The sequence below is a fragment of the Biomphalaria glabrata genome, chromosome 12, assembly GCF_947242115.1.
Source record: "Biomphalaria glabrata chromosome 12, xgBioGlab47.1, whole genome shotgun sequence".
NCBI classification, from domain to species: Eukaryota; Metazoa; Mollusca; class Gastropoda; family Planorbidae; genus Biomphalaria; species Biomphalaria glabrata.
In genome coordinates this window covers 10,108,231-10,122,584 of record NC_074722.1, presented here as the reverse complement: position 1 = coordinate 10,122,584, position 14,354 = coordinate 10,108,231, and the positions used below count along the sequence as shown (strand labels likewise).

General features: G+C 34.8%; 1 protein-coding gene across 4 annotated transcripts in view; it reads right to left on the bottom strand.

Moving 5' to 3' along the window:
• LOC106070291 (potassium voltage-gated channel protein egl-36-like) overlaps positions 1-14,354 on the bottom strand; it is a 45,376-nt gene that overhangs the window by 11,309 nt on the left and 19,713 nt on the right. For 3 of the 4 annotated variants that reach the window (XM_056007078.1, XM_056007079.1, XM_056007080.1), the window contains exon 2: positions 317-1,117. In XM_056007078.1, coding sequence (XP_055863053.1) covers positions 317-1,117 — 801 coding nt within the window. Of the gene's footprint in view, positions 1-316; positions 1,118-10,619; positions 11,253-14,354 lie in introns of those variants that run through there. The other variant, XM_056007081.1, reaches the window with a different exon arrangement.

Below are 14,354 nucleotides of genomic sequence, written 5' to 3'. Positions count from 1 at the left end.
AAACAATAGGCAAATTTTAATTTTATAGTTGTCTGAGTTTAATAAACAAGATCTAGTTACCGTGGCGCTTTCAAAATGATCAAAGTCACGAAAATTCTGGAAGGGATAACTTTAAAAAAAAGGTGTATTGCTTGCATTTTAGATTTCCCCCCTTTCAGAGGCGGCCTTAGCACTGGGTGAGTATCATATCAGAGCTACACACATTTGTACAATGGCCATAGAGCGGGCCTCTTCAGGCGCTGGCCCTGGGGCGGTTTCCCTACTCGCCACACCTTAAAGGCCGCCTCTGCCCCTACACAAGTGAACAACAGTTTACCTGTAAAGCCGGCCCGCACATGTTCGTTGGTATGTGAAGCTCTCCAGTTCGAAGATAGTTCAGAATAGACCCAAAGGCTGTTGGATCCCTGTCGAAAAAGTAATCCCCATGAGACTCCCTGTAGTACAACTCCAACTGATCCTCACATGTGAAAATCGGAGTCCTGAGCCTCCGAACAGTGGCGCGGTAAGTTTCAAACACGTGGCCACCCACGTTGAGAACCACTGTTTCGCGCCTGTTTCTCTTTTTACCCTTCTTTGCCCGACCGCCCCCGCCGCGTCGGATGCCTGCAGGTCCGGATTTGGAAACGTCGATAGTATTGTTGTTGTTATTGTTGTTTTTAGTTCGGCTGGTGTCGGTGCCGCCTTTGGAGAGACAGGTGCACTCATGAGTCTTGGTCTCAGGAAACACAGGTGATGCTGCCGTAGGATGAAGGCGTGTGGTCAACGGAAGGCTGTCTGCGAGATTCTCGCGTTCGTTGTGTTTAGCTTGAGTTCTTTCTTCCGCCCGGAGAACTTTATCTCGAACTGGGGGGCAGCCGCTTCCGCCGCCACCGCCCTGGGTGTCGCCGGTGGTGTTGGGCGTTCTGCTCCTCGGCCCTGAGTCCGAGCGAGGCTGAAAGTGAGGGCAAGACGTGTCGTGGAGAAAGACGTCATCAGTGGCGTCCTCGTCGTCTTCTTCGTTCTCCAGAAATTTCCCCACGGAAACTGTTTTCCTGCGCTGCCTGAACCTGCCATCTTGATGGTGAACTCTCCTGCGCATTCGCCATTCTAGGCCGCCCTGCGGTAGGGAAGGTCTTCTCTGTAAAATGAAAAGAATAGTAATGATAGAGTGATGAAATAACAATTCGAAGTTGTTAATAAAGGATTGCACAGAAATGAAAGGTGCAAATGCTTCCTGTGAAATCTTGAAACGTTTTTGATAAACAATTGGTTGAAGGTGGACCTCATGGCTAACTCCTGTGATCTACAGTTACCTGACCATCGTAATGTAAACTCTGATACAACAGCAGAAAACAAATTCATGTTAATTAGAGACTTAAACTTGTTAGTTCATTTTTTTCCTGGCTGATTCAGGCAACCCGCCCCTTGCTCTCATGAACAGAATAAGAAATGTATCTTTATCTCTGTGTATTTCAGAGTATTTTATTTGATTGTGTTTTTATATCTGCTAGTTATTTGTTCTGTTTGTCTGTCTGTCTGGTAAAACGTTTTTACGTGTTACTTCTCCCAAAACCTTTCGCACTTCACGTTGAAACTTTACACAGTTATTTATTCAACCTGACATAATTTAATGAATGTCCAATTCGTTAACCTGACATCAATTTTAAAAATTCCCAATTCGTTAATTATTGGTAATTGGTAATTTGTTATTTTGATGGATATTAAAAAAGCCAAAAAATATAAAAAATCTACTTTTGGAGAGTTGTGGCTGTACATATAAAGTTATTCCCCTTATTAAGTTTTGTACTAGTTTTTTCTCCCATTTTTAGGGGCCCCCGAAAGGGTAAAGACGCTATTAGTTAAGTGTAACCTGTATGTCCGTCCGTCTATCCGTCCGTCCCGTCTAAATCTCAGAAACTAGAGAAGAAAATGAAAATAGGACATCATGATATTTTAGATCATTCAAAGTTCTGATGCAAAGGCTACTTTTTTCTTTTCCGAAAGTGAACCATCTAATTTTTGAAATTACATATGCAAGCAGAATTTAAAAAAAAATAACCACTTTTAAATGAAAAACTTCAGGGGAGGTAAGTTTTTTAAAAAGGTCACAGACTTTTTTCATTAAGAACTCAAGCTTCATTCATAGATTCGCGCATTGGTAAAAAAAAAAATTGCATCTAAGGTCACAATGGAAAAAGTGTGAACGCATCATTATAAAATATATTTTCCATTTATTAACTAACTCATTGAATGGAATACTTATAGAAATGTTTATAAAAAAACGAACTACTTTTATAGCGCGCACTTTTATACACTTGTCAGGCTAAATAAAACTAAATAAAGACCAGATATAGATATATTTATAATATTGTTACGATTCTCTCCTACTCCTCTCCTAAACAGTGCTAAACACAACACAACACATCAACACATCAAGAACTTGACAACAAGGCTCCAAATAATCTGGTACTTTAATAAGGGCCAAATCAAACAGCCAATACGACACAATTGGCAACACAATCAACTGCTACAACGTTAGACCGTATATCACTGTACTAAACTCATAACTCTACTGTCTCTTCCTGGACTCGTACGTTTCACTGGAGGACTGCACCAGGACCGACTTCATGGCTGACTAACAGTCCCGTCTTAACGCTCTCCGGTCTTGAACTGCCGCTTTTCTACACACTGTGTCTTGTCTGTGCAGGCTTATGATCAGATGACCATAACACGGGCGCTATTCACGTGCAAAGTTCATGCCAGTACTGTCCCTTGCCTTTCAATATAGCACTCTAAACTGTATTACTGGCCTGTCCTGTGTCACATATGTCAGCTGATCACACACAGTTAACCCTTTTGCGACGCGAATCGGGTTATAACAATATATATATATATATTATAAATGTATTGATACTTTGAACAAAATTTTAATTATTAAGGCAATAACTTATCTTCTGACAGCTTAGGGGTGCAGATTTATTAATAATGTAATCAGTAGTATATCACATTAAGAAGTAAATCGAATACGGACAGCATAGTAGGCCTACACTATTGCCCGGTACCAAAAGGCCTACTATTCCTGATTATAACATTACCCGATATTGGTTTAGGTCTAGTAATTTTAAGATTAAATGTGTGAAGTCATACGAATTCTAGTCTAGATCTAGATTCTATATCAGGATTCTAGATCTAGATCTAAATATAGATCTAGACTTAGAACTAGTTCTAGATCTAGACTTATATCTAGTTCTAGATCAAGACATAGATCTATTTCTAGATCTAGACTTAGATCTAGTTCTAGATATAAATCTAGTTCTAGATTCAAGATCTAGATCAGAACTAGGTATAGATCTAGCTAGATCGACATCTAGTTTGTATGACAAATGGCAACGGAGATATTAATTTTTATTTTGCGAGGGGAATGTCTGGTCCAAGTACTCCAAGTCTTTGAAGTCATTTCTCGCTAGCTCACTACCTATCTAAAATAGGTCCAGAATTTTTTTTATCGTGTTGCCAATATACTTTACCTTTTGAGTGCAATAAATCATTTTTAGTTTATCTATATTACATCATTTACATGTAACATGTTATTAGTTTTGAATCTATGGATAAGGTTGATAATTATTATTTAAAAAGAAATACTCAATATGAATTTATGGAGATGCTGTGACTGAGGGGTAAAGCACTTGGAACCAGAAGTCCCGTGTTCGAATCCTCGTGAAGACTTTAGGTGGACAACGTCGGGGGACGATTTTGAGTTTGTGTTTCCACACAATCTTTTTTTTAACCTAGTTCATTCTACGATTGATCAAGTTGAAACTTTGAATAATTATTCATAGTCGACTATAATACTTGAATGAATCAAAATATTATAAATTAATTAATCAATCAGTGTTAATCAATTAATTTTCTATCACATAGAAAAAAGGAAGCTTAATCATGCAGGCTTAAGATATATGACCCTGATTTTAAGGGGTCTTCTCCTTATATAAGCATATTTTTTTCAAAGACTTTTTAAAAAATATTTTACTTGTTTAATGTATGATAACAAATGAGCTTCAGTAACGGCTTGAGGAACATTTAAAGTCATAAATGGCAGCTGACGATAAATTATGAGAGGGAAACACATAAAGTGTGTGTGTGTGTGTCGCCACTGTGTGTGTGTGTGAGTTTAGACTGATGTAATACCTCTACTATGACTCAGACGCTATTTATAGAAAAGGAAGGAAGTGCATACAAGTAAAAGAGGAAGAAAAAAAAATGAAAAAGAACAAAAACCAAACAAAGTAATCGATACCAAAAAAAAAAAAACCCACTAATATTTAATTAACTAATTATCAATAGTTTCTTTAGAAAAAAATAATACATTTTTCATCCAGTAACTATTGGTAATAAATTACTTTGTTTGGTTTATTGAACAAGGGAAAGAAATCGTACTTGATAGATGTATTGGTGTAAGTTGAATTAGTTCCCTTAATGACTCATTAGCCCAGAGTGAATTTTTTTATGCATTCACAAAGATACCCCCTTCTCCTCCCCCCTCCCTTTCGTATCTAGCACAGACAATGATAGGATTATAGCACATTGAGAAAGTGATAGGATTATAGCACATTGAGAAAGTGATAGGATTATAGCACATTGAGAAAGTGATAGGATTATAGCACATTGAGAAAGTGATAGGATTATAGCACATTGAGAAAGTGATAGGATTATAGCATATTGAGAAAGTGATAGGATTATAGCACATTGAGAAAGTGATAGGATTATAGCACATTGAGAACGTGATAGGATTATAGCACATTGAGAAAGTGATAGGATTATAGCACATTGAGAAAGTGATAGGATTATAGCACATTGAGAAAGTGATAGGATTATAGCACATTGAGAAAGTGATAGGATTATAGCACATTGAGAAAGCTAAAAGCCAAGCAAAAATAAATGGTAAAAATATTTGTAATCGTACAGATTTATTTTGTCTAGTTTAATAATGTAAGTAATCATATGGCTGATCCAAACTAATTGATACAAATACACTTAATATAAATTTTGAAAAAAAAAAGTTTTTCTTGTACTTCTTGTTTTTAATTTATTTCAAACTTTATATCAACTCTCTCTGTCAGTCTGTGTGGTTAAAATGTTTGTACACGTTATCAATCATTCCCCCCCCCCCCACCCTTTAGCTATTCTCGGATCAAGTTGAAACCATTTTTCATTTGCTTAGAGTAATGTAGACAGTACTTGAATCAATAAAAAAAAGAGTTACCCAATTAGTAAATCAATCACCGGTAATTAATTATTGTGTTTGATATTAATCACTCCTTCAGTATTAACAGATTTGGCTAAATATGCAGGGTTTTGTCCTCTTAGGTAATTGCACACGTTATTTTTCCACACCTGTTCTCAGATCAAGTTGAGACTTTTAAACAATTATTACACGAATAAATAAAAAAAAATTAACCAAAAATAATTTGTCAATTAATTAAAAGCAATTAATTGTTTTGTTTCATATCTAATAGGGGGACAAAATGCTACATTACAGAGAGACATACTTGTTATTGCACAGTTATAATTGATAGATTTCTTTTTTTTTAAAGAATTTTTTTGTAGGTTGTCGATTTTTGTAACTATTAATTGGTATAATTTTGTGATGATGAAGAATTCCAAGATGTATTAAAATTTACATGTCATCAATAATTACTCATACAGTACCTACACTCTCTACACTACTCTACAGTATAGTTTTATTTAGCTGTCTAGAGCTACTTTAAACCCACACCTGCACAACAACCCCATTTCACATTTTCTTTATTATCAATATGTCTTCCATGACGTGCGTTACGTACATTAGACTGTGGTCTCAACGGTCCAGGGATCGAATCCCCCCCCCCCCCCCTTCACCATTCCCCCGCCGTCCTGCAGAAGGTCTATGCTAGAATATAATAATCTTCAATTCTGCCAGAACATCTGCAGTCAACAAAGCTTGAGATCATCAGTTCTGAACTAATTAAGTCAAGAAAACTTTGTTTAAGTTATTGGACTTTTTCGTGGCTCAGTTGAAGAGCGTGTGATTAGCTTACACTGTGAATATACAAATGGAAGGGAATATGTCTCAGCTCACTCATCCCTTAAGTTGACTGTATGCCAGGCGCCAAGTTAGTATTACACAATCACCTGGTACCATCTGCTGCCGGCACTTTGCAATGATAATAGCCTCGGACAGAGTTAGCGATGTTAGATATATTGACGCAATAGGCTCTTCAGTTAACAGAGGAAAGATACGGTAGCCCTGTATCATGATACACATCTGATAACACGAAATGATACGTCGCTTTACAGTAAGCATGCGATAAAAAAAAAACAAGCAAAATATTTAAAAATCCTTTTAAAAAAACAAGCTTATCCAAAGGGAAAGAACTTCACTTTTAAAACTACATCTACCTATAATGTACAAGTTATTCCCCTAAATAATTAATTACTAATAATTAATTTACTAATTCATTTTTTTAAATTGATTCATGTTGTGTTAGGTACAATAATAATGCTTTAAAGTATCAACTTGATCAGAAAATGCGTGAGGGAGAAATAGCGTTAAAAATTATTTAAGGGGACTAAACCCAACACATTTAGTCATATCTGTGAATAATGAAAGATAAGTTTTCTTTGTTGATATCAAACAAAATGACCAATAACTAATAATTAATTGACTAATTGGTTACTTTTTTAAAATTGATTCATGTCTTTTCTATCCTAATGAATAATTGTGCAAAGTTTCAGCTTGATCCGAGAATAAGTGTGGGAAAAATAACGTGCACATACTTTTACCAGACAGACAGACAGACAGAGAGAGTGAATTGATATAAGCTTTGTAAAAACAAGACTGTTTATAGTATATCTACATTGCTTTTACTTGGAATATAATTATTATTTTTAATTATATCCCCAATTACTTCTTTCTGTTTATAGCCACCTATGAATACATTTTTTTTTAAAATATGGTTTTTATTTTCATTTGTTTATTACTGTATAGTGTATATTGTCTATTGGTTTATTACTGTATACTGTATATTGTCTCTTGGTTTATTACTGTATACTGTATATTGTCTATTGGTTTATTACTGTATACTGTATATTGTCTCTTGGTTTATTACTGTATACTGTATATTGTCTATTGGTTTATTACTGTATACTGTATATTGTCTCTTGGTTTATTACTGTATACTGTATATTGTCTCTTGGTTTATTACTGTATACTGTATATTTTCTATTGGTTAATTACTGTATACTGTATATTGTCTCTTGGTTTATTACTGTATACTGTATATTGTCTATTGGTTTATTACTGTATACTGTCTATTGGTTTATTACTGTATACTGTATATTGTCTCTTGGTTTATTACTGTATACTGTATATTGTCTCTTGGTTTATTACTGTATACTGTATATTGTCTATTGGTTAATTACTGTATACTGTATATTGTCTATTGGTTAATTACTGTATACTGTATATTGTCTATTGGTTAATTACTGTATACTGTATATTGTCTCTTGGTTTATTACTGTATACTGTATATTGTCTATTGGTTTCTATTTAAAGTACATCCCTAGTGATATTCCATTGTTTCCTGTACTACGTCTAACTACCTTTTGTTTGAAGACTTAGTATACAAAGGGAGAGCATGCTTCAATTAAATGCACCTGATACATGCGGGTATGTGAAGGGGGAGGTGGAGTGGGTAGAGAATATAGGTGAAAGGTGAAGTGGCATCTTGGTTTAACTTGACATTTTGTCTTGCTCGTCACGTGTTGAAAGAAATGTTTACGACCTGGAGCCTCACGACAGTAGTAATAATATATATATATAACATTTTTCTAACACCGCAATAGAACCATTAATTTTTAAAATATATAAACCTCAAAATTGCAATATATTGATGAACAGGAAACTGTACCCTCTAGTCAGCTAGTAAACCCATTAACTAAATCATTTAGAATTATGTTTTCCAAATGTTTGGGCTTTAAACTAAAGACGGTTACTTTTAAATGAATCTCAACGGCAAGGACTTCGCTCATTTGGCATTAAAGACACATTTGTACGTAGGTACATGTCTACAACAGAGAACAATAGACAACCTAATGATCATCAAGTTTGAACAATGTCTGGACGAGGTTAAACTTAATTGTTGTGAAGGAACTTACGGTTTTGTCTTCAGTGTTTTTGGCAATGTAATCTTCTACTGAATAGAAAAATATACAAACAATAGAGAGGAAAATGTAAAGATCCAATCGTCCATTGAGTGTATGAGATAAAGGCGCTAAAGCGACCAGACTAAAGTACGAGACATACTTTTTAAAAGTAGGTATAATGTTTTACAGCCTTTTTAGATTGACATGAACAAAATATTGAAAGTTAAAACTAAGCCAAGTCTAAGTAACATTATGCCATTCAGATGAAAGTCTCACAACCTAAAATCCAGATATGATGAAAGTTAGGATATAAAAAATACAAGAATCTGATAACAGAATTAATAAACTGGCGAGACTTAAACACGCCTGCTTCATTTTTGACAGAAACGCAAGTGCGGAGTTCGTCCCCCCCCCGGCCACCCCCCCCCCCCCCCCAAAAAAAAAAAAAAAAGATTTATTTTACTTTCTAACTCGAATCTCAACAAACTATTACGACTAGTTATGTGTGACTTGACTCTCAACAAACTATTACGACTAGCTGTGTATGACTTGACTCTCAACAAACTATTACGACTAGCTGTGTATGACTTGACTCTCAACAAACTATTACGACTAGTTGTGTGTGACTTGACTCTCAACAAACTATTACGACTAGTTATGTGTGACTTGATTCTCAACAAACTATTACGACTAGCTGTGTATGACTTGACTCTCAACAAACTATTACGACTAGCTGTGTATGACTTGACTCTCAACAAACTATTACGACTAGCTGTGTATGACTTGACTCTCAACAAACTATTACGACTAGTTATGTGTGACTTGAATCTCAACAAACTATTACGACTAGTTGTGTGTGACTTGACTCTCAACAAACTATTACGACTAGTTGTGTGTGACTTGACTCTCAACAAACTATTACGACTAGTTGTGTGTGACTTCAATCTCAACAAACTATTACGACTAGTTGTGTGTGACTTCAATCTCAACAAACTATTACGACTAGTTGTGTGTGACTTCAATCTCAACAAACTATTACGACTAGTTATGTGTGACTTCAATCTCAACAAACTATTACGACTAGCTGTGTGTGACTTGAATCTCAACAAACTATTACGACTAGCTGTGTATGACTAGTTATGTGTGACTTGAATCTCAACAAACTATTACGACTAGCTGTGTGTGACTTCAATCTCAACAAACTATTACGACTAGTTATGTGTGACTTCAATCTCAACAAACTATTACGACTAGCTGTGTGTGACTTGAATCTCAACAAACTATTACGACTAGTTATGTGTGACTTCAATCTCAACAAACTATTACGACTAGCTGTGTGTGACTTGAATCTCAACAAACTATTACGACTAGCTGTGTATGACTAGTTATGTGTGACTTGAATCTCAACAAACTATTACGACTAGCTGTGTATGACTTGAATCTCAACAAACTATTACGACTAGTTGTGTGTGACTTGAATCTCAACAAACTATTACGACTAGTTGTGTGTGACTTGAATCTCAACAAACTATTACGACTAGTTGTGTGTGACTTGAATCTCAACAAACTATTATGACTAGTTATGTGTGACTTCAATCTCAACAAACTATTACGACTAGTTGTGTGTGACTTCAATCTCAACAAACTATTACGACTAGTTGTGTGTGACTTGAATCTCAACAAACTATTACGACTAGTTATGTGTGACTTGCAAAAATCAAGTTCAATTATGCAAGCCGAAACGTCATCTCAATGGACTGTAGGTCATCAAAAGGGTGCCTCTACCAGGGCCTGGATGAAAGCTGATTTTGTTTTAGCAGATAAGAATACGTCATATCTTTTTTTTTAAAGTGCCCTAAGCTCAGGCACCTGGAGCTGAAGATGACCTGGTTGTTGTTTTTTAACAACGTGTCATCCCCAGTGTGTATGTATGTGTGTGTGTGCGTTCCTTCATCGGGAATACTGTCCCCTTATAGGAAGGATGTGGTGAATAGTAACTTACTAATCGGCTTTTTTTTTAAGCCCACGTCAAATGCAATGCACTCGGTTCCATAAGATACCAGGGTCCTTTATGTTTCTTACTGGAGTATTCATTCTCTCTCTACGGACGTTTCCTTAAAGTCTGAGTCTGGGAGCCAAGAAGTTCACTCAATGGATGTCTTTTTGATTTAGTTTAATCACATATCAGTCAATTTAAATTTTACATACTGTCCGCTATCATGGACATGTACAAATTAATCATAGTTGCTACATGAATAGCCAAGATGGACACTCCACTTTGATATACTATGGTGCTTTAATATCCTGAAAATGTGGTGTGATTAACAGCTTAAGTTTTTAGAAAAAATAAATCACGCTTAAAACAATAAAGTGACCAGATAGATGCAAAAGCAAAACCAATAAATAAATGAACAAATAAATGAACAAAATAAATGAACAAATTAAATACTAATTACTTGTAATGGGAACAAATCTTTAGATGAACACACTCTTACTAAATACGTAACAAAATTATCTCCCTTGTGAAGAAAAGCTAGGCCTTGTTATGTGAAGTTACAGTACATGAGCAAACTACTACACACAGATGTACTCACGTGCGTAAACAGACCGAGAGGATAAGAGGAACTATAGGATAGTCCTCACTACTCACTGGTACTACCGCTAGTAAACAAATCAAAATGGGAGACCAAAGTTCAAAGGTCACAATATCTCGGTTTTATTTCACGCTGACAAAAAAACGCTAAAAATAGAATCAGGTGTTCCTAAATATTTAATTAACTGTCATTAGGGGAAAAGTGTCAATGTTTCTTTCATTGGATAAGTATTTTTTTTACCTTTGCTGTATGCACAGCTGTAAGAGAACTCTGAGACACTGCAGTAGACAGTCTTTGACAGAACTCTAATACAGCGAAATAGAATCTAGTTACGACACACTTATATCTCATGTTACTCTATTTTGTACTGTGTTTTATGTACATTAATATGGTACATATGTGTGCTACTGAAAAATAGATGGTATGCAGAGTACATGGTAAAATCTAGTTACTACTACTTTTTACAAAGCTTATATCAATTCACTCTGTCTGGTAAAAAGTGTGTACACGTTATTTTTCCCACACTCAATCTCAGATCAAGCTGAAATTTTGCACCATTATTTTTTTCACATAACAACACAAGAATCAATAAAAAAATATTACTCATTATCTACTCAACTGTTAATAATTAATTTTTTTTTTAGTATCGAGCAAAGCAAAAATAATTGTACTTGACTGATGTGGTGGTATAAGTTGAATTATTCCCCTTTGTAGTGAGAAATAGGTCGCCGCTTTAAAGTTTGAAACTTACTATAGATAGCTAAAAAAATTTCTATTTTCATAAGCACTTCCCTGGCACAGTGGTTAGAGTATAAACTGGAGAGGCTTGAATTGGAATTCAGGTCTTTCTACTTTTTTTTATACAAATGCATTTCAAAGAGATCACGGTAACATTCAAGCAGATATCCCATTCCTTCTCAAACAACCCCCACCCCTTTCCAACTTGTCCAGACAAGTGGTAGGATCATAGCGCATTGAGAAAGATAAAATGCATGAAATTGCGCTAAATAAAAACTTTTGGTAAAAATATTTCTGATTGCACAAATTTATTATTGTAAGTCTAGATATTTTGCAAATTTAATTACATGACTGATCCAAACTAATTTAAAAGTTTTTTTTTTCATTTCTCTTATTCACTATTATGTTAAAGATTTAAATAAAAAAAAACTACTAATTAGTAGAAGAATTCATTGCCAAAAACATATTCTTTGGTATTCTGTTATCATCATCATGTGAACTTTACATACCTTTAATTATTCATATATGTTGTTTTTTTGTGTGTGTGTGGTGATAGTGGTTGCTAATTTTTTGTACAAGTGTGTTTCTTGTTATTTCATGTGTAGTACATTATCTGTCTCATTCTATAACAATCAAGCTTATACTTACCGAGATGTAACAATTATTAGGCTTAACTTAACTTGAAATATACAATTTCTAAAAGGATATACAATATAAAACATGCCATATAAACACAAGTTAACAATACTGTGGCCCGTTTGAACCAATTCATACTAGGCCATTATAATTAATCTAATAGAAGATATATTACAGATTTCATGAGCGCAACACACACAATATAAACTCCAGATGTCAGCTAGTAGCAACGGGAGAGAACACTGGTCTTGGCATAACAAAAAGGGCAGTAACCTGAGATATATGAAGATTATATTTGGCACTCACAGCGTGCAGGACAAATACCAGATAAAATCTAGAAGAAGAAAAAAAAACAACGCAGTTTTACTTAATCTAGTTTTTTTTGTTATATATAAAGGCTAATTGCAACAGGCAGGACTACTGCAATACGTAGGTGGAGTTGAATAAGTTGAAAATACCGGCGAACTCCCAATGGTCGGTAGACAATGGCGATATATACGAATTGATTGGGTGCTTCAAACAAATTGCCAATTAATTATAGCAATATTTGACGTACTTCGTTTTATTGCCATTTGCATAATTTGCAATTTATGTGCTGTGATTAATGACAATGTATACTCATAGGAGGTGTATGTACATTCCGCGGGGTATTATTTTAAAAAAATCTTAACTTACTAAAGTAATTAGCATTTTTAATTTTTATGAATTTGTAATTCACATTAATTTTTCCAAATCTGGTTTGTTTTTTGTCGCTTCAATGATTCGACTGGGAATGTGTCGTTTGCTTTCGAAAGCTAGATAAATGGAAAGTTGTTTTGTTTTGTTTTATAGAGAGATATAGTCTCTGACTTTCAGGCTACGTAATCTTGTACACTTTTAGGTCTTTCTCTTCTTCCTGATGTAAACTTCACACGTAATCTTATCTTATGAAATAAAGACGCTACTTCAAAAAAGAAGATGATTACATTCTATGCATGTTTCTATGTCAATCTAGTCATGCATGTTAATCAATGACTAAAATACTGCTAAATCATTGGTTTTCCTGGCTGACTCAGGCAACCCATTCCATGCTTTTAGCACTAGGGAAAAAAGGAGCATTTCTACAGATTTGTCTAAGTATATGGTATGTGCCTTTATCTTTGTGTTTGAGTATTTTAATAGATTTTGTTTTTGTATTTGAAGATTATGGTTCAGTGTTTTATGTATAATTGCTACTTTACTTTCAAGTGTTTATCCTGAAGGTTTTCTAAATTCAGTGATTTATTTGGCTAGAGGTGTTACTCTAATCTAATGTGAATATTCGTTTGTTATGAATCTCACTGCTCTATTGTGTGTCTGTTCCAGTTTTTCAATGTTGTCTTGAGGGGGCCAAACTGGGATGCATATTCTATTATTGGCCTAACCAAGGTTAAATAACATTTTAGTTGTATGTTCGTATTTGATTTATAAAAATTTCTTTTTAATAGATCCCAATGATTTGTTTGATTTTTTTTGATAGTTTCATCAATATGGGGATTACAAGATACGTAATGAAATGTTAGGGGGCTATATCGTTTTAAGCTTGTGAGACTTTCTCTTCTTGACTACCTACACCTCACACGCAATGTTAATTCAATTATAATCTTACATTATCTGTAATGCACAATTGTAAGTCAAATTTCCATAAAGATAAAAAAGATATATTATTATTTATGATTATCCCGTGTTATCATCAGCAGAAGCGCAATCAATTTCGCAGTTATGTTAGGCCCGGCCATGCACCTATGCGTTCCTTTCGGTTGCCCTCCAATTGGGTACCGGCCTACCGGGCATTGGCCCGAATGCCCATATAGCAAATCCACCCCTGACACAAAGATATAGATAGTTACAAAGACATATATTGATAGATAAATACAAATAAATTGATAGATACACATGTAAATACATAGTAATAAAATAAGAATACTTAGTGTTTATTTATGCAAGAGGCCTTTAATATTTTTTTCTTATTTATTCTTATTGCACCTTAAAACCAAAGTTATATAACAAGTAACGACAGTGGCGTAGCTAGGGTGGGGGATGGGGGAAATCTTAACCCTCCCCCCCCCCCTGGTCCCCACATGATGGGACCCCAAATGAGTGTTCGAAATTGTTTTTTTTTTTACATTAAATATTAAATATTTCGCAAAATGCAGGGGCGCCCAAATGATGACCTATTCCTAGCTACGCCACCGAGAGACGATA